Source organism: Cololabis saira, chromosome 16 (assembly GCF_033807715.1).
Source record: "Cololabis saira isolate AMF1-May2022 chromosome 16, fColSai1.1, whole genome shotgun sequence".
In the NCBI taxonomy this organism is placed as follows: Eukaryota; Metazoa; Chordata; class Actinopteri; order Beloniformes; family Belonidae; genus Cololabis; species Cololabis saira.
In genome coordinates, this window is record NC_084602.1 from 31,471,403 (window position 1) to 31,498,217 (window position 26,815).

The 26,815-nt window shown below is 39.6% G+C and overlaps 1 protein-coding gene across 4 annotated transcripts in view; it reads right to left on the reverse strand.

Moving 5' to 3' along the window:
• The window catches only part of lrfn5a (leucine rich repeat and fibronectin type III domain containing 5a), a 193,976-nt gene that overhangs the window by 25,912 nt on the left and 141,249 nt on the right, over positions 1-26,815 (reverse strand). For all 4 annotated transcript variants that reach the window (XM_061743808.1, XM_061743807.1, XM_061743805.1 and 1 more), the window contains 6 exons: positions 10,906-11,130; positions 8,654-8,782; positions 8,390-8,570; positions 8,008-8,163; positions 6,651-6,910; positions 3,973-4,440 (listed from right to left, as the gene is read on the reverse strand). In XM_061743808.1, the coding sequence (XP_061599792.1) occupies positions 3,973-4,440; positions 6,651-6,910; positions 8,008-8,163; positions 8,390-8,570; positions 8,654-8,782; positions 10,906-11,102 (1,391 nt within the window). In that variant the 5' untranslated portion in view covers positions 11,103-11,130. The remainder of the gene's footprint in view (positions 1-3,972; positions 4,441-6,650; positions 6,911-8,007; positions 8,164-8,389; positions 8,571-8,653; positions 8,783-10,905; positions 11,131-26,815) is intronic.

Sequence of the window (26,815 nt, forward strand, 5' to 3'; positions counted from 1 at the left end):
CCAATCAATAAACTCTCATTGAGCCTCATTAAGTGCCCTATGTGCAACAACAGAGCCACATTTCCCTCGTCTATCATTGAATCTCCCTTCCTCTCTCCCTGTTGTTCTTCTATCCTAACCTTCTTCATTCTCCACCAATCCTCTTCCACTCTCTATGGCAGTCCAGGCTTTGTGTCTCCTACCCTTTCTTGTCCGTGTTTACGTAATGAAGAAGCATAATCAATGGAGTCCTATTCTGTGCCAGCAGAGGTGCTGAACGGAAATCAATCGTCTATCTAAAGACAAGAGGGCAGCAAAATAACAAAAACATAGAACTGGCTTCTTACTGGAGAAACAGACGACTTGAAAGCCGGAAAGAAGCAAAGAGGATGATGAAAAAGTTGGAAGGATGGTGCAAAGAAAAAAAAGAAAAAAACTTACACCCCACTAGGAATGGGCGATATTTTACCGTTCACGATATACCGTCAAAAAAATTCCCCACGGTAAGAATTTGTCCTCTCACGGTAAAAACGATGGAAGGAAGGAAGGAAGGAAGGAAGGAAGGAAGAAAGGAATGAGCCAGAAAGAAAGAAAGAAAGGAGCCAGAAAGAAAGAAAGAAATGAGCCAGAAAGAAAGAAAGAAAGAAAGAAAGAAATGAGCCTGAAAGAAAGAAAGAAAGAAAGAAAGAAAGAAAGAAAGAAAGAAAGAAAGAAAGAAATGAGCCTGAAAGAAAGAAAGAAAGAAATGAGCCTGAAAGAAAGAAAGAAAGAAAGAAAGAAAGAAAGAAATGAGCCTGAAAGAAAGAAAGAAAGAAAAAAATGAGCCTGAAAGAAAGAAAGAAAGAAAGAAAGAAAGAAAGAAAGAAATGAGCCTGAAAGAAAGAAAGAAAGAAAGAAATGAGCCTGAAAGAAAGAAAGAAAGAAAGAAAGAAAGGAGCCATTAAGAAAGAAAGAAAGAAAGAAATGAGCCTGAAAGAAAGAAAGAAAGAAAGAAATGAGCCTGAAAGAAAGAAAGAAAGAAAGAAAGAAAGAAATGAGCCTGAAAGAAAGAAAGAAAGAAAGAAAGAAAGAAAGAAAGAAAGAAAGAAAGAAAGAAAGAAAGAAAGAAAGAAAGAAAGAAAGAAAGAAAGAAAGAAAGAAAGAAAAAAGGATAAATTCCCGTTGATGACGTTTTTGTGTAACAAACATGGCGGATCTGAGAGCGAGATAGATTTATAGTTACAAAGGTGGAGTTGAATTGGTATTTTTTGTATCGTCATTTTTATACTTATTGGGATAAATGCCAGAAATTATCGTGATACATTTTTTAGTCCATACCGCCCATCCCTACACCCACCCCCAACTTTAAACCTGAACTCTCAGATTAAAAGAGTAAGAGTCCTTATTGAAAAAAAAAAGATTCAGTGTACATTTATGAGAGAAAGTTAACAGCAGGAGATAGAGAGAAAAAAACACTATTGTGTAAGAGAGGATAAAACCTTTACAAGACAATTATCCCACTGGCGCCATCTCTCCATGATGCATTCTCCAAATGGGGCTAAGTGCTGATGAATTATGAAGAAAGATTAGGAATAATGCGGATGGCAGATAATACAAGTGGATTCATCGCTGAACAATCTGATTGTTATTGCATAATGTCACACAAGATACAGGCTGCAAGATCAACAAATCTGTAGTGTGTAGTTAGAGACTTGTCTCCAGAGGATACCGTCCTATGACAATGTCATCACTGTGACCCAGACAGTCATTCCCAACGCTCCTCCAGTTTGTGATGATGATGCATTCTGATGAAGTATGTTTGCGGATTAGATATGATAAAAAGTAGATAATACTGGCCTATTTCCCTCCAGATGCTTGTTTCTGTTTGTTAATTCCCTCTCTCCTATTTCACCTTGGTAAATATTTAGCTCAAATAACAATCATTCCACGTGAGACGGATCTAATCAATGTGATCCTGGGCAAATGGAAAAAGTCAAGAAAGGCCACCAGGACACGCCCTGTGAGGGCCGTCCCGAGTAAATCGAATGTGTACGATGTGAAAGATCAAAGTAAGATTTGATGAGAACATCACTTCATTTTACTCGACATCCTCATTACACCTCTCAGTTAACTAGCCCCGACAGGACTGTCCCATGTATCATCTCCACATATGCCCAGGTAAAGGCAATGTTAAAAGTTCATTCACAAGGAAAATGTCCATTTCCATTCCATGTTTTTCCACATATTTCTGAATTACTGAGCATCTAAATATATTTCTTGAACATATTCACATTTCTCTTGTCATCGCCACAGCTTTGTTTTTCCTAAAAGATACCCTTGACCACACATTTTAGTCCCTTTCTAACTCCTAAGTGGTGTTGTAGCTTGCAGAGACCAACTTTTGGAGCCATGTAGTCATAATAATATCCTTTTCTTTAATGTATTCCTTATGGAGCCTCCTGTTGGTTCCCTTATATCACCCTCATGGTGTGGTCTCAAATGACCCACATAATGCCTTTGTCAGAGACTTTGCAATGTCTATTTAACACCCTTGCCGCATACTTGTATCAATTTTTGTTGTGCTTATGATACACTCATGTTTTTATATATGGTAATTTTGTGGTTTCTTTTTCTTGTGACCACATTTTCAAACAGCACCATTAAAGTTGGATGTAATTGAATGTAATCTAACCTATGAGGGTAATTCTGTACCTCTGCTTTGGCCATATCATGGTTCAGTTTCCACTGTCTAAAGCGTCTGACTCTGACACAGTCTGAATGAATGAGCATCATGTCGACATGTGGCGCTTTTCCACTAGTACCTACTCAGCCCGACTCGACTCGCCTCGGTTCTGTGCTTTTCCATTAGGGGTCTACCCGTGCCGAGTAGATACTTTTTCTGTAACTATTGTGCCGAGGTTCTAAGCGGCTGAGTATGGAGCCAAATCAAGGACAAAAGTTTTGCTAATTTGAAAATAAAATTGTAATTGAAAAACTAAGATTTCAGCCTGAAAATTCAAGTTTTGATCATAAACTTATTTTTTTACAGTTTCAAATTTTTTTTCAGTATCAGATCTTTTTTTTCAGTTTCAGATTTTTTTTTCAGTTTCAGACTTTTGGCCCTGATCTGGCGTAGGGGGCGTGGCATCAACTGAGAGGGGCGTAGAATCATGAGTGACAGAATAACAGAAGGCTGGGGAGCTTCCTCAGTCATGTTGCCTTCAGGAAATGCAGGAAAAAAGATGTGAAACTGAAAAAAAGATCTGATACTGAAAAAAAAAAAATGAAACTGTAAAAAAATAATTTCATGATCAAAACTTGAATTTTCATGTTCAAATCTTAGTTTTTCAATTACAATTTTATATTCAAATTAGCAAAACTTTTGGCCTTGATTTGGCTCCATAGCTGAATCGGGCTCCATCTGACATCATCACACTACAGGCCACCGATTGGTCAGGGGGCAGGGCCGTCAGACGTCTGAGTCAGGAGGCGGAAATCAGCAAAAGAGCGACACGTGGCTTCTTGTTCATTTTATTCGTCCAGCAATGGCAGCATAAAAGTCTGTTTCGTGATCCAACTCTGAGGTGCAGATGTTCATAAACCTGGTGGCTGAGGAGAGAATTAAAAAGGGATCTAGAAGGGCGATAAGGAACGACCAGATCTGCCAGGAGCTCTGTCACTTCATAGCTGCTCGCTTCTCCCAACTGACTTTACAGCAGCGCCGAGACAAACAAACAAAAAAAAAAGCGTCACCGCTTGAAACTTCTTTCACTCTCATTTTTTAACTTGATATCGAACACAAGCCACAGACCCAGCAGCACATATATCATCCCCTCCAGGTTCTACATCTTTAGTGTTGTTGTCTTCTTCGTTTAGATCACACAATCAAATACGTCACAGCAGCTTCGCTTCACTTCTGATCTGGGTATTGAAAATTAACGAGGGCAAGGCGAGTGGAGTCGGGCTGAGTAGGTACTAGTGTAAAAGCGCCAACAATGGCAGCGTCAGTCTCACCTGTACACCAGCGAGTCGTCCTGACTTCCATTGTACTGTATCTGGAACATCCTGATGCCGGGTATATTCCTCTGGAAGTTGAACTTGATCAGGGCAGTTGATGACGTGGCCTCTGCCGTCACCACCCTCTTATCCACCCCACTCTTGACATCTCCTGTCACGTTGCTGCCGTTAGCACCACCCCGGGTCGACGTGGAGATGTCAGATGATCCCGGGTCGGGCTCTTGGATGTTGTTGGTGTTGTTGGAGATGTGAGGGAGTTTTATGATAACCAGGTCCACGGTCTGGTGGGCTTCGCCGGCAGGGTTGGAGGAGATGCAGGTGAAGGAGCCGGTGTCTTTCACAGTAGTGATGAGGATGTCCAGGGTCCCGTTGTTGTAGACCAGTGTTCTGGAGGAGTTAGACACCAGCTTGCCCTCAGGAGAGATCCAGTGAATGGCTGGTTCTGGGTCGCCCCTCGCCTTACACCTTTAAACATAGATAATCAGTGGAGTGGAACTGATTAGAAACAACACACAATAGGGTCAAGAGTACAGTCAAAGCAGAGTACTGTTTGATTGAGGTTTCTGGAAGCCCTCAACGCTCCGTCTGAGACTTAAAGGGAGGAAAATGCTGCCTGTTATTTACTGTTTGACAGAGGAAAACTGAGTTAGACTTTAAGTCTTTCAATTTCCAGTCCCTTCCTATTTATGTTAAGCAAAAAACACTTCACTTCTTATATAGCAAGTACAACTGTGTGGCAAATGATGTCAATGATTTTTAAACCTTTATGAGAAAAAGTTCATGAAAACAAGTCATATTAGTTAAAGGGAACCTATTATGAAAAACACGTTTTTTCTTGCTTTAACATATATAAAGTGGTCTCCCCTCAGCCTGCCAGCTCAGAGAAGGAGGAAAGCCACCAAATTCTGCAGTGTCTGTACAGCCGCCCGGATGAGCCGTCCAGTGTGATGTGGATCTACGAGCCGTTCAGATTCTGCGCCCGTCGTTACGTAACGACGATTTACATAGGTTGGCCTCTGATGCGTGAAACCACGCCCACAACTAACTCCGCCGGCCGGAGCTTCTGCCATTTTTTTGTAGCGGTGTATCGTGTCATTCAGGCAGCCAATCAGCACAGAGCCTCATTATCATAGCCTCGCCCACTCAGAATCCTGCATAGATAATGAGGTTAGAGAATGGGAAGATAAAGACATTCCTCAGAGGCTGAATTTCTAATTTATTTAGCAAAAACAATCAAAATCTTGTTTGTAAGACATTCAAGGCCTGTTTAAAATAGGTATTAGATGCCATAATAGGTCCCCTTTAAGTAATAAATATACTATTGGTATATTTTCTTTTTAATATCTTTTAATTTGTGTGCCTTTTTTTTAAATGTAAAGCACTTTGTGATTTTATATCTGTGAAAGGTGCTATATAAATAAACTTTACTTACTTTACTTAATAAAGAAAAAAACTGTGCATACTAGTGTTTCTCATAATTTTCTCTTGTCTATGTGCGTTATACAGTAGGAATGGTTAATTGAAATTTAAGTAAGGACAATTAGAAAAATATGGACTGCAAATATCAGGGTTAATGTAAAAAAAAAAGAAAAAGCAATGCCCTTAATAATCCCACAATGGGGAAATGTATTCTCTGCATTTAACCCATCTCTAGTCAAACTAGGAGCAGTGGGCTGCCATTTGCACGGCAACCGGGGAGCAGTGAGGGTTAAGGGCCAAAGTGGTTGACCTTGGTTGCAATCCAGGGGCTTGAACCCCGGCCTGTCTGTAACCACTAGGCTACCACTCCCTTGGTATGTGTATGTATTCCTTCTGTCTCTATTCATAGATACTAAAAAGTGCCATTAAAACAAACAGAATAAGGGCAATTAGGTTTCAGTTCAGATCATACATTTTGACCTAAAGGGTGTCAATCACAGAAGAAAAAATTAAGTGAGTCCATTGTGAAGAGTCTGTGGCATTTTCGCTTTTGCATCACTTGGGCTCTGGAGATTGTTGTTTGTTAATAAATGTCAGTTATGAATTAAAATGAGCTCAAATTTGTATGATGTGCAAATAAACGTGAATAACTGTGGCAATTAGATGAAGGACAAAACAAAAACATCAATTTCAGTGCCATTACTTGGCACACATTTATGTGCAAAAATGATGGTGTGGTAGAAGTTAGGTCAAAATGTATTGTCAACATTTCATCATGCAACCTCATACTTGCAGTTTAATGAATTGAAATAGCTGCCACAAAAATGAAAAATGTTCTATGGGCTGCCTCTTGCTAATCTAGATATAGTTTGAGCAGAAGACAGGATACAATAGAGGAAAAGGAATAATAACATATCATCTTGTTCCTTTACATTCTTGTCCTCATATTCATATTTCCATATTTGGAAATGTAACATCTATCACAATTGGATGAGTGTGACCAATATATATGCAAATGAAGCAATCCTCTCTTGGACTTGTTGTTTGATTTAGTTCAATTTTTTTTGTGCATTGTGGCTCTCTTGTGTATCATTGAGCAGTCGGGCATTTCATATTCCTGAATGTCTGTGTGTGTCACGTTGAGTAGAGTGGCGAGCAGTTGTAGGACAACAGCAACTTAGATTAAATGATTTAAGTTCAACTTTTGAATGCATATCATTATCCTATTTTTCATGCATTCAGACAATAAGTTATACCTGAGTGCAACTCTTTGACCTTCGAGGACCCTCATCTCATGGGAGTATCTGGTGATGAGAGGAGGCTCACAGAGAAACTCCTCTTCAGGGACGGACCAGAAGTATCGACCAGAGAGGTGCTGAGGCGTGGCGCATGTCTCCAGATCGTCCTCTCGGTTCAATCTCCTCAGCCACAGTAACTCACAGTTACAGTGGAGCGGATTCCCACCGAACGACAGCGCAAAAGACGTAGCGGTCATGATTCCTGATGTAGCTAGGACCTGGGAAAGGGACAAAATGATATATTCTTTTTCAAAAGAAAGGTTCTTAGTCAAGCAAAATGTTTACATCTTTGCTCCTTATTGTGGTGTGTCTAGTTTAACCACATACTTTTATTATAAAAATATTATAAAATATGAAGTAAGTTGATTCTTTGGGGCTATATAAAAAAGCTGAATTGAATTGAATTACATACAGTTGTGTGAAAAAGTGTTTGCCCCCTTCCTGATTCTTATTTTTTTGCAAGTATCAATCACTTTTTCACACAGGGCTATGTAGGTTTGAATTTTTTTTTACCCTTAATAATAAAAATCTTCATTTAAAAACTGCATTTTGTGTTTACTTGTCTTATCTTTGTCTAATATTTAAATTTGTTTGATGATCCTGTCAAATTAAATAAATATATATAAATATATACCTGACAATTGTTTCAAATGCAATGAGGTTCAGGGAACATTTGTGCACTGTGTCTAGGAATGTGACAAAATTAAAAAAGTCAGGAGGGAGGTAATTAATAAAACTATGCTTATCCTGTTCTGTATGAATATTCCACTGGACCCTACGTTGTTATTGATGCATCTATATCCAGCAGATCTCAATTTGAAACCCCAAGAATGTAAATGTATTGATTTTGCTGTATTGCAGGCAAAAAGGATTATTGCTCTCAACTGGAAGAAAACAGATGCAGCTACAGTCGGTGCCTGGATCAAGGTTATGGCTCAATGTATGTCAATGGAGAGAATAACATATACATTAAAAAAACAAACTCGGGATGTATGGTTAAGACTGTCTAGTCAGAAGTTGTTGTGAAATGCCCTTTATAATAATATCCTGTGTGCTAATAAAAAATCAATAAAGATATTGTTAAAAAAAAGAAAATAATATTTTACATCCTATACTTAAATCTAATGATGGCGTTTTGCAAATGCATGATAAATTGCATTGTTTCCTCTTCTTTTTACAATGATTATTAAAACATTGAAATACTTTGTAATGCTACGTATTAAAAGTTTTAATTAAAATAGGTAAATTAACGGACATGATTGGCTGTGTTATAGTCTGCGATAGGTCCTGCGTTTGAAGACACTTGGGAGAATACCTGTGCTCGTTGAAAAAGGGGGTCTGGCGGTAACTTTTGAAGCTTATTAGAAGTGACATCCAGCCGGTTGAGTTTCTGAAGGAGGGAGAAGGTTCCCTCTGGAATGAAATCCAGCATGTTGTGGTCCAAACTCAACGTGTGGAGGCTTATCATTTTCTGTTTGAATGAAAGAGCAGAGAATGCTTTTCAGAAGGATGTTTTCTCGCTGTCTGTCATTTGAAACAAACTGATACATTTATGAATGTAAGGCAAAATAAAACAACATGTTAAATTTACAACCATTGCACATCAATTGCAGCTATACAGAAAGACTCTTAATACAATAAAAGCCAATTTTATTGTGTTTGAGATTCTCTCTTTCAGTGTATTTTAGTCAACTGACCTGGATCGCTTCCCATGGAATAGAGTCCAAATTATTGTAGCTAAGGTCCAACTCTTCCAGTGCTAGTAGGTCATTGAATGCTCCCTGGTGGATCAGAACCAGCTGGTTGTTGTTCAAAATCAAGTGGTGAAGTTTGGACATCCCGCTGAACGTATCATTGCCTATCCTCGTCAGACGGTTACTGAGAGAGGATGAGGGAAAAAAAAACATCTTACAAAAATATATCAAGACTGAGTGCTTTCGCCATCTGGTTTAAGTTCATACCTGTTGAGATGAAGCGCTCGGAGATTTTCTAGATCAGTAAAGGCATGAGGTGTGATGTAGGAGATGGTGTTTCGGGATAATGTTAGGTCCACCAGCCGTGTCATGTTTGCAAAGTCTTTCCTTTTCACACTGTTAAAAAAAATTACAGTTAAATAAGACAAGACATAAATACGAAAAAAAAACACAGAAAAAGTCCCCCCAGTACAAGATCTGCTCTGTTAGGCAAAAAACATAATTTCACATATTCTACTCCTTTTTATGCCTTATAGCTCACTTAATATTTGTGGGCATGAATAAGCCTCTCTAAAGACACTTAACTGCTATGCCGTTAGGAGACAGCCTTGAGCTGCTCCACTGACTATGAACTAAGTATGACTTACACTGGGGCCTTGAAGAATGTGCATTTTGAAACACTGTGATGAGTTTTATTTTATTCCAGAGGCAGCAGATAATGTGCTTGTATACTGACAGAAGAAAACCCCCCTTGGTGATGATGCTCTGTCCAAAAATCAGGCCATTTATTCATCTTTACCACAGAGTCTCTGGGCTTTGTCACATCATAACATCACAGATCAATGCATCTCCTCGCAGGATATTTTCTTCATTCTTACACATTTAGACTGACTCTGGCATACATCTTAAAGTTTTATGAGAAGAATTCACGCAAATGTCAGGGTTCATTGAATACACTTTAAGAGGAAAAGCTCTCACTGTGCTAATTTGTAGAGAAAGCCGTTACTGGAGATAGAAGAGGTGTCTTGTTTTGTGGAGCTGATGTGTGCCATTGGATTGGTTATTTTGATGGCTACACTCGCAGCATTGGTTTGTTTCAAGGCTGCATTTAGCCTTTACTAAAAGGTGGTTTTGTCCGATGAGGGTGGGTTAACATCTAGAGACCACAATAGTATTCAAGGGATGAGGTTACCGAGCAACCAACAGCTGGTGCCAAAACAAATGCTGAAGGAGTACTGGTGGGTGAAGCAGACAACGGACAACAACATTGTGAGCTTGAATGAGCGAAGATGTGATTATTCTGCAGGTGTTGTCGTTTTCCTGTAAAAACAGAAATTTCACGGTTTATCTCTGAAATTCAGTTTGCTGCAAAAAAATAAATGGTCAGATTCCAAAACCAATATTTAGCTAATGGCTTCTATTTAAGTATTGAACCTCAAAACGGAGGTAACTGTGATTTCCTCCTCTCCGTTTTATTCTTTCTAATTGCTACAATCTAAGAAAAAATCCACAGCTTTTCATACTTTTCAGAATATAATTGACTGCATATAACTGCATATATTGGGCAGTAATTTGTGAAAAATAAACCTTCTACAGAAGCAGAGCTGAAATATTTGATTTTATTCCACAATTTGTAAATAATCACTCTATTCTATCACCTAAATCATGGTTAATATGAATATTAACCAGCATTTCACAGTTAAAAAATGTATGAATATTCTGCCATTTCTTTCATGTTTTAGATTTTATCATTTCTGCTTAGAAATCTTGCATCTCTAAGGTCATAGATTATTGTTCTGTCTTTCTTTATAAATCAAATAAGAAAATTAAAGCTGCAAGCAGCGATGAACGGGCCCTTGCACCCTTGTGCATGTTCAGGCTGCAGTGGAAGAGCTTGTATGACTTGCATGTAGATTCTTCAGGCCTGGACATTTAGCGGATGACACCACCCACGACTCTTTATGTCAAACCATTCAAAGGTTATGGTAGTAAATAGGATCTATCAAATATCGACCAATCAGAAGAAGGGGCGGGGCTAATTCATGCCAATGAAGCTCAAGTACTCAAAACCGAGTCCGATGACACCACCCACAACTCTCTATGTCAAACCATTCAAAAGTTATGGCAGAAAGTAGGAACTATCAAATATGGACCAATCAGATGATTTTGGCGTCTATCGTCGCCACGGTAACGCTTTTGACTGAGAAAAGTAATGCCCATCGTCGCAGGATGGAGACACACATTTTGATGTATAACACACCTGGGTGCACGTTACGGTTCGGGCCGTATTAACGGGCGAAGAAATGGCATAACAGAGTGATCAAAACTTGAAAACCCCAGAACCTTTGTCATCTGTAAACAGGGAAATTCTTATATAGCTTAAAAACTGTGTCCATTGTTCTTCTGGAGAAATAATAGGAACGTCTGTTGTTAAGACCAATTTAGCATTAGTAGTGTGCTTGTGTAGTCTTGCCGTGTTTGTGTCACGGTAACTCAAAACTAATTGATGCAATCTTTACCTTGTGACAAAGTTGTCAGCCAGCCGTAGCTCCACAGTATGTCTGTCAATATTTGGCGGTACAAACAGTAGTCCTTTCTTAGCACAGAGGGTTGCCAAGTTGGGTGACAGGATCTGACAGACACAGCGTTTCGGGCAGACCTGAGCCCGTACTGCCATGGCAATTGCCAGCATCACACAGAGCAACAGCCGCTCCATGGTTACCCTCACTGCCTGAACAGAACACCTAGAAAAAAAAGGAGAGACAAGGAAAGAAAGTGAAATGGAAGTACTAAATAAACAATGGAAGAAAAATGCCTTGTAGTGGGAAGGGGCCACTGTATTAAGAATACCTTTCTCATGCCAATTTGCACTAATTGATCATGTTTAACTCAGAGCGCTTCCTTCTGTATCGGCTCAAGTGTACACCATTCTGAATGCAAGGCGCTGTATCATAAAGTTGTGTAAGCAGATGCATTGATGAACGCTCTATGAGAAGGATGGCTTTCTCTCTTCAATGGGCTTTTATCATTTTGTTGTGGTCGTGTTTACAAACATGAAAAAGACATCCCCTACAATTACATCTGTCAACTGGACGTAGATGTTAATGAGGTTAAAAATTGCATCCTCTGATTGCTTCTGACATATAGGCACTGGTATTAAAAGGGAAGAATAAAATACAGCAATTATGCAGAGGAAAACACACTTATTTAGTAATTACCAGCACTCGATGTTTGCAGTTAATTAGAGACAGAGGAAGGTTATTAATGGAAGCTCTTATTGGGGATTGAAAGACATGGGAAAAACAGCTTTCGAAAGATCAGAGTGCAAATCCACACAGGGATGCATTAACGCTTCTATATACAAACAGAACTTGAAATATTGTCTTCATAAACTATACTTGAACTTTATCGTTTAATAAATGTATAAAAAAAAAAAGAATAATGTGTTCCTGGTGTACTGCAATATGTTCATTATAAGATACAGGTTCAAATTGGATACAGAGTTTAAAAGTCCAGTTGCATCTGTAGTGATCCATGCCTGTTTTACACCTCGAGTTTGGTTAAACTACAGTTCTATCTCCATGGCTATCGCCATGGTTGAACTATTCTGTTGTTGTTCTATGCTTTGTACTACTACTACTACTACTACTACTACTACTACTACTACTACTACAACTACTACTGTCATTTAGCAGACACTTTTATCCAAAGCGACTTACATCTGAGAAAACAACACAAGCACAAAATCACATAGGAGCGTACAGCTGGACCAGTGCTGGTCAGACTGCTGGGTCCAGTTGGACACAGGTGCTGCCATGCCAGTGCTAGAATTTTTTTATTTTTTCTTCTTCGCCCAACCCAACAGTCTCTTTATACAACAAAGCTATGTCTAAAAAGACACCATCATTCGATCATTTTGTCATAAGTGCATGCAGCTTACTCAGTGCTGAGTCCTGCAAAGAGCTGGACAAATCTTCTAACTAATTCTGATGAGCAGAGAAGTTTACTAGATGCAGAAGTGCTCCGTAAAGAGCTGAGTCTTTAGCTTGCTCTTAAAAGTAGATACAGACCCTGCAGATCACAGTTTGGTAGGTTGTTCCACCATCGGGGAACAATGGAGCAGAAGAGTCTGGCTACTGATTTCATGCCACGTTGTGGTGGAAGCACCAGGCGTCTTTCACTGGCTGAGTGGAGTGAGAGAGGGAGTGTATCTCCGGATAAAGCAGTGAAAGTAGGCAGGAGCCGTTTGGGTAATTGTTTGGTAGCCAAAAGCAGAGCTTTGAACTTGATGCAACTGCAACTGGAAGTCAGTGCAGAGAGATTAGCAGCAGAGTGACATGAGCTCTGTTGGGCTGGTTGAAGACCAGACGTGCTGCAGCATTCTGGATCATCTGCAGAGGTTTAATTGAGCATGCAGGAAGTCCGACCAACCAGGAATTGCAATAGTCAATGCGTGACATGATCAGAGACCTGAACCAACAGCTGTGTCGTATGTTCTGTCAGGTAGGGTCTGATTTTCCTGATGTTGTAAAGAGCGAATCTGCAAGACCGGGAAACCGAGGCAACATACTCCTTAAAGGTCAGCTGGCTGTCTAATATGACACCAAGATTCCTAGCAGAAAATGTAGGTACAAGTGTGATGGAATCTAGCTGAATGGTTATCTGAGGTTGTAAGGAATGACTGGCTGGACAGACAATAAGCTCAGTCTTGGACAGATTTAGCTGAAGGTAGACACGGGGAATTGAAGATCTCTTGAACTAGGTTTCTGGAAACATTTTTCACCACATGTTTAGTAGACTGCTGGATACATCAAGCCCATCTAATATGCTCCCCTTCAACCTGACCCAGCTGACAGTTATGTGGTGAACACTTGACAGCTCAGATATTTTCTTCACCTCATGTCCAAGACAGATATCTGATGTTATAGTTCCATTCTCAATCATCAACTTGAGACTGGCGTTGTCATCATGCTGTGAAAACCACAGAACTGCAACAGAAAACTACTTGGATTTGGATCTGGCAGGCCATTCCTAACAATCAAACACCTTCAGGATCCCCTACCAGTAATGTTCTAAATCAGAATATCAAATTGCAATTGCTAAGGAGGAAGTAGGCCCCTAGGAATATTGGCACTGTAGCTAGTTTTGGTTGTGCCCAGCCAGACCCAGTGTTTAATGACCCTTACCCATAAACCTGTCCAACGGGCTGATCTGGGTGAAGCCTCTAGGTGTTTTCTTGTACTCATCATTAAGGCTTTTGAATCCCACTTTGTATGGTGCTTCACCAGATAGGCTATGTAATTAATGATCTGAAATCTCCCGCCATGTTGGAGGTCACAGTTCTAATTTTACTTTCCCTCGTTGAATGAGAATACAGAGAGGGACGGGCAGAAAGAGAGAAGACAGATCAGTAGCTAAATAGTGCCTCAGCTGACTCACTGGTGCCACACACACAAACACACACAGATCTCATGACCCTTGTGACATGAAAGCAGATATCGGCTCATTAATTACACAGAGAAATGACTGTAATGAAAGTGAATAAGTGAGAGAGACAGAGAAATGAAAAGGAAATGAGGTAGAGTTATCAGAAAAGGAGAAAAAAAACAGATTAGAAGGCAGGGTAATTAAAATGAGTGCTCAGGTGTGAAAAGAAAATAGAGGAAAGGGGTGAATTTAATTTAGAAGAGGAAGATGAGAAGATTAGGTAGTCCTGCTGTATAACCCACTATAGAATGGTACTGTACAAGTGCCAATAGCTGTTGTACTGTAGTAACACTGACCATACATGTTCCTTTTCTGCTGTGTTTCCTTTCCATTTGACATTTTATTTTGGAAGGTTTTTCTATATCGGTGTGGATACTACATAACTGAAATAATTTCTAGTGAAATCCAGCCACTTTTTATCACCTGTAGTATAGGGAGGAAGACAGGAAGAGATATATGGACGGACAGTAAATGAAGAATAAAAGAAGACATTGCGTTCCTGGTAAGATCAGATGATATTGTGCTGGTCAAGTGACTGTGAAGAAGCATCTCTGTCTCGTAAATGTTGAACTACTGTTTGTTTTTTCTTTCTTTTATTTAATACATTGGATATATTATTTTAACAACTTTATATCAATTTATGGTGCTACTGACATTGTGTGTTGTAGTTAGTACTTAGGCTACAAACAGAATCTCTCTCCTACAGTGTGAGCTTCCACTTGTCCACTGATTTGTTCATTCTTTAATAAGTTAAAGTGAATAAAATCTGTCTGGCCACTTTTCAACCATGGCTTCACCTCATCAGACAGGGGGCTAGGGTGCAGAACATCAGCCACAAGGAGTGGTCAATTCTGATACGGAGATAGGTGGAATATGAGGGTTGACTGAACCAACAGTTTCGCAACTAAATCAAAGAAACTTCCTTCCTTGACCAGATAATGTCCTGTGGTTGGCATCTGCAAAAACAATGATCATGTCCAAAATCACTGTTCCATGAGAAGAGGGAACGGAGATAGTTTCTGAGTGGAAGGACGCAAAACATAGTGACCTGTCTGCAGGATGCAGAGAGGCTGGGCGAAGATCGTTTTCCTACCGAGTACAAGTAATCTGCACAGAATTTACTGGAAAAAGCAATTCCTGAAAACTCTTGGAATTACTGGGTCCAAGAAAGTAAGGCTCTCAGGGAACTGGTGGAGGAGGCGGAGCAATGCAGTTTCTGGCCTTTGGCTGTTAGGATGTTAGGGCCAGCTGTGGAAAGGAATTTGGAGCAATTCTCACCACTGCCTCATCACGTAGAGATGTTGTTGGATCAAAGGCCGCTAACTAGCTGTGATGGGTGGCTCCCACCTGATAGCCCTGAAGCTGGCCCACAGCACTGGCTGAGGAAGTAGATATACTTGTGCTTCAAACCCAGATCGACTCAATGGAGTTCAGTTCAGTTCAAATAATCTCCTGAAGAGATCAGGTACTCCTGCCACATAGAACATTAGCAGCATTTACAACACAAGAAGAAGGATGTTATATGTCACCACACCTATCGAAGTAAAGATTTAATCAGAATAGAGCTCAGTGTCACCCAAACTCATCTCCATACTACACTACGTTGCTTGAGGTGACATGTTGCACAGTTGGGATCAAATTAAATGGAAATTAACCAAAGGAATTATAGGGATGGAAGACAAATCAAGTTCTCTAGCAATGATGTGTAAAATGGGATTGTGCTACCAACATGTGCAGCCTGTTCCTACTCATTTATTTGCAGGCTGTCCACAGAGTTCCTTCTATTAAGCCAGTTTGTTCCAGTTGTTTATCTCTGGCTTTTCCCAGAGATAAACAACTGGCTTCCCCCAGACTGCTAAAATGGATTCTCAACATGCTTCATGTGGACACTGAAACTGATCTTAGGCTATGTACTACTGTATTTTCCACACGATACGGTGCACTTAAAATCTGTGTGCCCTATAATCAGGTATGTATGAATTATTATTATTATGTATGAATTCTTGTTGTGCTTACTGACCTCGAACCAATTTTATGTGGTACACTGCGTTCAAAAGTCAGTTAACATTTTTGTGTGCGCATTAAAGCACATTAAAGTCCGTCCTTGGTTGGATACGTGTTGAACGTCAGACAACGTTAAATAACTAATTATGTAGCGCTGGTAAATAACCATCATCCAAGTCCATGTTACCTTACTATAGTTAGACATCAATTCAACGTAAACCCAATTTTCAAATCAATATCACAATCCAATTATAATCAAATGTCGGAATACAACATCGTTCCAACCTCACGCTAACTTCAGGTGTCTACTATCGCTGGCAACCATGAACCAATTCGAACCAAGTCGAAATTCGACTCCCAACACTATCACACATTTATTCACCCACACAATCAGCTGCCCTGCTCAGCCATCAGGTCGCCTGGAGTTTATATACTTTCCTGTTCACACAGAATCGAGATGAACCGAACTAAATTCATTTGAAGAGAAATTCATGGGAGTGTGCTGATTTTTTTTTTTACTTGTTCAAACTGAGAACATAACTGAAGGGAGACAGGGAGTCCACACTTCCCATTTTCTCTTTTTTACTTTTATAGAAATCATAAGAGTAAAAATAATACAAGTAATTTTGAAAACGTCAGTGTAATTAGGTAGCTTTTCTTTGAAGCCCCAGTGTGTGCAACCCCCTGCTAAACAATTTTGAATCAAATCATGGAGCAGATGACAGCATATCATTGTTGCTGTTGAAAAGCCATTTAGCTTCTGTTTTTAATTTTCACAAGTGAAATAACAGTTTTTAGCAGTTCAGTGGTGATGTAGTTAGAAAGCAACAGTGAGCTTTTGGTTGACTGGTGATTGTGAACTTATTGCTCATAACTGTGTGTGTGAGATTGTTTATCGCTGTGCAGCCCAGTACGTATCGTGCAGTTGGGATAGGCCCTTGTTACCTCGAAAAGAATAAAATAGCTCTAATAATCATTTAAAAGACTTTACACTGTCTTTTTTTACCCATAAACTCACCACTGTATCAGATATACCAGCTGATGGTGAGTGTGATGCTGGTGACGGTATATATAGCATCATTGTTTATACCACCAAACTAATTGAATTAATGCAAAAAAGGCAGCAATTCCTAAGCCACTTGAACTAACCTGCCGTCTGCATCTTCTCTGGATGCCTCTGCTTCTCTCTGTGTTTACTGCGGTGAGTTTTGTGCTTCACTTAATGACGTTATGCAGTTGAACAACAGGGGTCACCAGCTTCCTAAATGCATCACAATTACTCTTTATTCAATTAGTGCACGCACTGACCGAGGCCAAACACATGTAGACACACAAGTCTCAACTCTCATCTGCACGCTTGCTTTGATTTCAAAGCAGAAAGACAACACACACTGGACACACACACACACAAGGAGGAAGTAACAAATGCCTTTTTCTAAATAGAAAAGTGACGGATTTTACACAATTTTTGCAGTTATGGATACAATTTCACACTGAAGGCATGAAAAATTCAACAATTTCCTCACAAACATTATGCAGATTTGCAGCAAGGGAATCCCTCTTAGTGATGCTTATGACAATTTCACTGCACAAGTTAATTTCCATCCTAGCTTTTGCTTGTACAACTTTTCCTCTTCCCAGATTTGCTGTCTACAGGATGTTTCGGGGCTGCAGTCTTTACAAAATGGGTGTGTACATTACATACAGCATTACTGGCAGCATGGAAGAGTACGCTTTGAAAGCCTGCTTTTAACAGCTGAGTACTCACAAGTTAAGCATTATTTAACTTTAACTAGTTAATGACTAAGCCAAGAAATCCTTTAGTCTACCTCCTTCCCTCTGTCCCAATCACCTCTTCATGACAAAAAATTTAATTTAATGGTTGAAATCAAATCAGTCCAAACTAGAAAAAGACACTTGGATTATTTATAGGAGTATATAAGCCTTACAGACATCCAAAGCCTGACACACAAATAAGAATCCATGTTTAATGTGAACACGCTATATAGAAGGTACAGTGTATATTGATTTCAGATTCAGGTAGAAATGCACTAATAAGCATTATGTGTATGACTGGAAAGGGTACAGAAAAAAAGAGAAAGAGAGAGGAAGATGTGTAACAGGAGATTTTGGCAGTGGTTCTTTAAGTGCCCAGTTCGTGGCGGTACTTTGCAGTGTGTGGTCTGCAACACTACTCCTGCAGCATTACGTCAGAGTGCTACTGTAGTTTCCAAAACATACCATATTGCATCCATTAAACGTTATTAGATTGTATTCACAGGACAATTTTTGTGCCATAAAATTACTAGTCATTACATCTCAAAGTGCATCCCTGTGTATACATCAAGCATTCCAGAGAAGCGGATGTTAAGTGGTTTTTCAGTTCATTGTTTTAAGAGGAGTGATGGACAACTGTGATTTAGACGGTAAAGCAGCCTGTACAGTAACTGGAGATCAAATCTTATTTTTTTGCACAAGGTAACATACATATAGAGAATATGTAGTATCCAAAGTAGAAAATCCTTCTTACAGTGGTCAATCCACCACTTATATACCAAATAAAAATAGCTCACTCATGTTTCCCTGTAGATTCCGAGAGCCTTTTAACTTTGAACCCATGAAATATACTATGCAGGCCGAGATTCTTGTTATCTCTTGTCCACATTTACTGTGATGATGGTCTGCCAGTACCAGTAAAACTACCATAAGCCCCAGCTTTACTTTGCTGTCACTAGTGTTGTTACTGACAGTGGTTTACTGTTGCCACGGATCTCTCCTTTCATGAAAATGAAACAAAAACACATTTGTACAGTTCATTATTGTGCAAAACCAGTTTTTTTTTCTCCAATGCAGTTGCTGTTTATGTCATATGTAAGAGAGTAATTCTGCAGATTCAGCATCTCCCAATAGACTATGTGCACAAGTGTAATGACAAACTTCCATTGTAGTCTAACAGTATGTATTGATCAGTGGGCTAATTGCACTTTTATGAGCCGATCATTAAACTGGCTCAATATGGCTTCCATGACTTTTATGACCATTAAACTGAACAAGAACCAGAATTTCATTTGGGCTTCATAAAGTTTAATCTCATTTTACCTTCAAGAGATTAAGTAAGCAAGTCTGTGTTTACAAGCAAATCTCATAAATAGTTGTAAAATCACAAATAACAGTGATGACACCTCATCTCTCTTTTAATTAGGTAAAGACAACCTCTGATGAACATCAACATATTGAATATTGCATCATGTTGCAGTTGGGGAAAGACAAAGTCTACCCCATGCTAAAGCGTCTCTTCCATATTGTATCACACAGAAATGACTGAAAACCTTTTATTTTATTTAAATGGTGAACTTGATCAATACTTGAAGTCATACCGCTTCTGCATGTTTCATGTAATGCTGGTTAGCTTTAAACCTGTCCTCCAGCCATGCATGTAGCTCCAGGCCAGACTGCTGTCCTTCTGCGATGATAATTTTTTTACGGCTGACAGATGTCTGCTGGGTAAATGCTTTTGTTCGGTCCACAAAGCAACCACATTAAAGCACATTTTTTCGAGCAGATTTACTATTCGCTGAGGTTCAGAAAAAGACCATGAATGTCTTTTAAACTGCAGCAGTGCTCTAATAAAGCACTGATTCGGATTCTGCTCTCAGCAGCAGGCAGAAAATGTGAAGGAAGACTCTTACAACTGCTCTCTGATGAAAATTGTGAATAGTTAAGGTCAATGGAGGTACATATTTTGAAGCAGACCCAGGTCCGTTCCAATCCATTCATTTCTGAACTCTGTCTCTGTCTGGGTCACTGGGTCTGTCTCAATTGAAAAAGTTTCATCTCGAGAAAGAATTGCAAAGTTATCTAGTGATGGCTCAAGCAAACTAAGGTCTGAAATTAGCCCGACAATAGATGTATTTGGACTTAGAGGTTCTTTTGTGAAAATACATATGGCTTGGTCATGACATGACGACCTCCCCATGTGACTGTATCGTTTCCATATCAACACACAAGACCAGCCAAATTGTTTTTTTTTTCCCCCAATGTTTAATATGTTCTTTATTGTTCTGTATTTTCATTCTCTCACAATAGATAAAAAGTGCTTCATTGTGATGGATTTTTTGCCTGCAGCCTTTCAAGCACACAGACCAGTGGCTTTGTAATTCGATAATGTCACGTTTACACATAGCCGGGTATTTACAAAAAACAGATATTTCCCCCTCTACGTTTTGAAAAATACCATCATTGTATCATCAGATCATTTTCAAAATCTCTTCATTTACACGAACCCCCATAAATACGCTGTTAAGGGGTAATATTTGCATGGCAAACCTACAGGCGGCAGTGTAATGAGAAGCATAAAGTCATGCTAGCCAATTGGAATCCTAGAAAAACTATCAATAAATGACACGAGTAACTACAGTGGCCAAACAAATTGTAAACACAGGTCGCAAACATGACGCTGGTGACGTTTCTGTCGCATAATCTGACGTTTTGAAGCCTAAATGTCCGTTTCCCTCTGTTTACACAAATGTGAAGAAGGAGTTTTTGCAAATCTCCACTTTAGATGGAGTTTTCAGACATGATCGTTTTTGGTGACTTTGAGCTTTGTTTTCGTGTAAACAAACAGCTAAAACGCATGAAAACACCACTGTTTTTGCTACGAGTAAACGGGGCCTGAGATATGAGTTTGGGCCAGCCTGCGTCTTCTCAAAAAGTAGCGCAACGTTATTCTTAAGAAGCCGCAAAGCACAATCAATGAAGATCCATCCATTCATTTTCTATACCCGTTTTATCCTTTGCAGGGTCACGGGGGTCTGCTGGAGCCTATCCCCGCTCATCACAGGTGAGAGGCAGGACTACACCCTGGACGGGTCACCAGTCCATCGCAGGGCCACATATATACACACAATCAGACATTCTCACACTCACGGGCAATTTAGAATCATCAATTAACCTATCACGCATGTTTTTGGACAGTGGGAGGAAGCCGGAGTAACCGGAGGGAACCCACGCAAGCACAGGGAGAACATGCAAACTCCACACAGAAAGACTCCCGCCAGGCCAGGGATTCGAACTAGGAACCTTCTACTCTTGGCAAAAATGTGAAAAAATAATACTGTACTTTGTTTTTGTCGCATTCTTCACTGAACCACTCATTGATCTTGTCTCTTAAATTCACTGGTTTGGTAGGGTGGATGTAGAAATGTCAGTTTCTGCTAGTTTGTCTGGCCTGGTGTGTTTATCATCCAGGAAGGTCCAGAGTGAATCATTGTGGTTTTGAGTTTTTATAAAAGTTGCAGACAAAATTTGGAAATGTATTTCTTTTAAAACAAAATCTTTTTTGTACAAAAAACTTGAACAAAAAAGTACATCTAAGGTTTCATGTATAAGGACAATACAAAAATCCTCTGGCACTTTCCATCTCTTTATATTTGGTAGATAAAAACAGAGACAAACAACAACATATTGAACGTTACAGCGTGTTGGGGTGCATGAAAATTCAAAGCCCACCCCGTGATTCAGCAGCTTGTGAAATTGATTTTTCCACAGACACGAGTATTGTTTTCTGTCACCGTGGAGGGGTTTTGGCCCACTTTTCTTTATAGCTTTGCTTGAATACACAGGTTTGCAGGAGATTGATATGGACAGCTTTTTTTTAATGCCATGCAACATAATTTTTATTAAGCCGCAGCCCCTACTTAGATGTAGTTACTGCAACACTTTGATTCTTTTCTTTTTCAGGCCACCAGATATACTGCTAGAAGTAATTTCCTGTTGCTTGATCCAATTTGGACAAAGATGAAATGGCTTTGGACAGATGGGCTAACATTAAACTAAATGAAATGTTACTCCAATATGCAGTTTAGCTCAGTGACAGGATGATGATCAAACTTCAATACTGGACAAATAGCATGAGGTGTTTATACTAATATGCCATGTTTAGTTTTCCAAAATGGAGCTGTGCCGCCAAACCTTTTCCACTGTGGTTTCGCCTGTGGTTTATTCTTAAGCAGTTTTGTGAAACAAAGTCCTGCCACCATGTTCTTGTCACAGGTAGGGAACTTTATCCTGGCATATAAAGTCTGTAAAAGGTGAGCTGTAGCTCTTGCTACGATGACGACGATTGGATTGCGATGCAAACTTGCTGAGACATCCACTTCTGAGGAGATCTACAACTGTCTTAAACGTGTTAAACTAAATTCTATTTTGTCCTCCTAGAAAGATACTCTAAATGGGATATTGTCTTTGCAAATCACTGTACATTTCTTTATTCTTTACTATTGTGTTTACACACCGCATAATGCTCCAGACCAGTAAACTGCAAAAACTTTTACTGTTGTTGTACCAAACCGTAACTCTAACATTAAAAGTTGTTTATTATGCTACCACCAAACTTGAATTTTGAATGTTTTGAGCTTTATGCAGCATTAATTTTATTTCAGTTTCTTTCTACTATTAATCAGAGTAACAACTCGTTGCATAGTTTTAAATACTAATTCACTTCAGTTGGTAATCACATTTAAACTAGAGACTTAAACTGGCTTTGTATTGGTGTTTATTGTAGTGGTGCAAGTTATCAAATGGTGTGCAATTTGGACTAATGAACAGTTTTTGAGAATGTATTGGCTCATTAGTGTATTGTCAATATTTACATAATCTCTGTCTACTGTAAATGATAGGTTTGTTTGAAGTCTGGGTGGGGAAAAAAATGAGTGTACAATTATGTACAACCGAAGCAAAATCATGGGGGATCTTAACGTTAATCAGCATGAATATTTTATCATCAAAAAGCTGTGTAGTTTCTCAGCACAAATACTGTTTGATGGGTGGAATTCATTAAAATGTGATTAAAAATAATTCAACCTAATGTAAAAGGAAGTCAGAGTGTGACAATTTAAAAAAACAAGTACCAGAAAAACAGTAGAATACTAATACACAAAAAGGTTAATTTTCTTAATGAGCTCTCTAGGGAGGACAAATATGAATCTAAAATTGGTAAGAAGAAATTCATATATTTTTTTAAGCCCAATTAGATTAGCTGATGGCTGAGATGGTACTGAACTTTAATACAACAGTAGCAGAAGCTAATTTCCATAAGAAAAGGACCAACACTAAAGTGTCGACAAAACTGTATCCTAACTTTTGCAATGACATTTGATTTAAACACATTATATGATTCATTATAGATTAAAAATGACAGTTTTTCAAAAACATGAGCTTAAACAAAGATATCTTATCAAAGTACAAAAGGTTATGCGTTTTAACCTTATCCTGGCTAAATGTGCTTTACAATAAATGTTTCAGTCACTTACACACACTTTTTATACACCCTATGAAGTATTTGCCTATAAAATGATAATTATATGTTTTCCAAAAAGAAATAAAAAAAGAATGGTGTAAAAATAATTTCATTTGAAAACAGCCCTCTGATGATTGTTTTCATTTATCCATACTTTTTCATTTATTAATATAAACTCCTATCTATGTGTTTGTATCCCAAAGCTGAGGCAACTGTGACTGACAGTGAAAATGAAAAGTGAAATTGTGTTCATATCAATGCAGCAAAGGCAGGAATTGACCCTGTGCAGCTGCATGAGTGACATCACACGACACATATGGTACGTCTGTTAAAGCAGGTGAGCAATGCTTTGGAGATCTTATAATTGTGCAATATCCCTTTTGGGACTGCTTAATGTAATGTGATGGACAAGCCTGGCAAATGTAGTGATTGGTTGTCCGTGCCTGGTAGTTGTAGTCATTACATTTTTAACATGACACACTTCAGAAATGCATTTGTGTTCCCCACCTATGGGTTAACTTACTTTATAATCTCACCAATAGGTGGGTAAGAAAAAAGAAGATGACACCGGCTAGGTGCAAAGAAACAATTCAATTCAATTCAATTCAATTTTATTTATATAGCGTCTAATACAACAGATGTTGTCTCTAGACGCTTTCCAGAGATCCAGAACATGAACATAAACATAAACATAAACATAAACATAAACATAAACATAAACCCCCGAGCAATTATTATATAAACAATGGCAGGTAAAAACTCCCTTAGTGGGAGAAAAGCCTTAAGCCAAACAGTGGCAAGGAAAAACTCCCCTTTAGGAGGGAAGAAACCTTGAGCAGGACCAGGCTCATAAGGGGGGACCCTCCTGCCGAAGGCCAGACTGGGGGAGTCAGGGACGTCGACAGCACACAGCAGGCAGGTGGAAGCAGCAGCGGGATGACCAGAGGTGGGGGGGGGGGGGGGGCGTCAGCAGCACACAACAGTCATGTGGAAGCAGCAGCGGGATGACCAGAGGGGGGGGGGGCGTCAGCAGCACACAACAGTCATGTGGAAGCAGCAGCGGGATGACCAGAGGGGGGGGGGGTGCAGGCAGGCGGAAGCAGCAACAGCAGACATCCACGTAGGCAGGTGGAAGAAGCAATGGGATGACCAGAGGGGGGGGAGGGCCGGGAACACAGGCCAGAACGCAGCTCCTGAGGCTCCGGCCTGCAAACATACACAAAAGAGAAAAAAAAAAAGGGGGGCCGGCACAAGAAACTACAGGAACAATGGACAAAAATGATAGCTATGAGATATTTATAATAAATAAAAATGGTAATGGAGAAGAGAGGCAGGGAAAAGGAGAGGAGAAGAAGGGTGAGAGGCACCGCCCAGCGGATCATGTCGGTGCCCCCCTGTAGCATAAGCCTATAGCAGCATATCTACCACCAAGCTATATTTGAGACTAACTATTATAGTTTTGTTCTATAGCTACGACAATGACTACTGACTCTAACACACTAAAGTTTACACTACCTAGAGATTTACCAACACCAGCTAGAGGTTTACTAAACACTAACTATAAGCTTTACTAAACAGAAAGGTTTTAAGTTTAGTTTTAAAGGTGGAGGTGGTGTCAGCCTCCTTAACCCAGATTGGAAGTTGGTTCCAAAGTAATGGTGCCTGATAGCAGAACGCCCGCCCTCCAAATCTACATTTAGATACTCTAGGAACTACGAGTAAACCTGCACCCTGGGAGCGGAGAGCTCGGCCAGGAACATAAGGCACTATCAAATCTTGTAAATACTGCGGAGCTAAGCCGTTTTGGGCTTTATATGCAAGTAATAAAATTTTAAATTGAATTCTGAATTTTACAGGTAGCCAATGGAGCGACGCTAACACTGGAGAGACGTGGTCTCTCCTGCTAATTCCTGTCAGTACTCGTGCTGCTGCATTTTGGATCAGCTGGAGCCTATTCAGCAAATTACTTGGACATCCTGCTAACAACACATTACAGTAATCCAGTCTAGAAGATACAAACGCATGAACTAGTTTCTCTGCATCCCTCTGCGAGAGGATTTTCCTAATTTTTGCAATATTACGGAGATGGAAAAACGCTATTTTACAAACCTGATTAACATATGGTTTAAACGACAAATCCTGATCGAAAACAACACCAAGGTTTCTCACAGTTGCACTGGAAGCCATCGCAACACCATCTAATCCCTTCCTAAGATGCTCTGGACCAAGAATGATAACCTCTGTTTTATCTGAATTTAGAAGCAAGAAATTTCTGGACATCCAGTCCTTGATGTCCCTAAGACATGCCTGAAGTTTAACTAACGGTTCTGTTTCATCCGGCTTCATAGACAAGTAGAGCTGCGTATCATCAGCATAACAATGAAAGTGTATGCCGTGATTCTGAATTATACTTCCCAACGGCTGCATGTATAAACTGAACAAGACTGGCCCTAGCACTGAACCCTGCGGAACACCATAACAGACCCTCGACTGTTCTGAAGAAACCTCATTTACATGAACAAACTGGAACCTGTCAGATAGATATGATTTAAACCAACGTAGAGCTGTCCCTTTAATCCCAACAACATGCTCTAACCTGTGCAGTAAAATGCCATGATCAACAGTGTCAAAAGCAGCACTGAGGTCCAGTAAAACCAATATGGACACTAATCCCTTATCTGAGGCCATAAGAAGGTCATTCGTAACTCGAACCAGTGCTGTCTCTGTGCTATGATGCATTCTGAACCCTGACTGAAAGACTTCAAACAGATCATTTCTATACAAATAGTCACATAACTGGCTTGAAACTGCCTTTTCCAGAATTTTAGATACAAAAGGAAGGTTAGAAATTGGCCTATAATTAGCTAAGGTGTCTGGGTCAAGGGAAGGTTTTTTAAGTAAAGGTTTAATTACTGCCACTTTGAAAACCTGTGGTACATATCCTAAGCTTAGGGATAGGTTGATTTGGTCCAGTATTGTCACACCAATAAGAGAAAAAACATTTTTGAATAGTCGAGTCGGGATGGGGTCTAACATACATGTGGTTGACTTAGCTCTATTAACGAGTGAGGTCAGCTCAGGGAGGTCTATAGGATCAAAACAGTCTAGAGACAAGTCAGAGCCTAGGGAAGTCGCTAAAGCTGAAGAAACGCCCACAACCGGCTGGTTGATTTCTTCTCTAATTCTCGTGATTTTACTGTTAAAGAAGCTCATAAAGTCCTCACTACTGAGAGCTGCAGGAATACACGGCTCCACAGAGCTGTGACTCTTTGTCAGCCTGGCTACAGTGCTGAACAGAAAACGTGGGTTACTTTTGTTATCCTCTATCAACGTTGAATAATAAGCTGTTCTTGCTTTGCGAATGGCTTTTTTATATACTATTAGAATATCTTTCCATTCACGATAAGAGTCTACAGACCTACAAGAGTACCACTTCCTTTCCATTTTACGCACGCTTTGTTTCAACATGCGAATATCTGAATTGTACCAGGGAGTTAAGCTCCTGTGGCTAGAAACCCTCCTTTTCAAAGGAGCAACTTCATCTAAAGCTGAGTGCAACAGATCAGCAGTGTTACTAACAAGAAAATCAACATCAGAGGTAGAATCCAGGTCACTGGCCTCTATTGCTTCAGTAGAGGCTT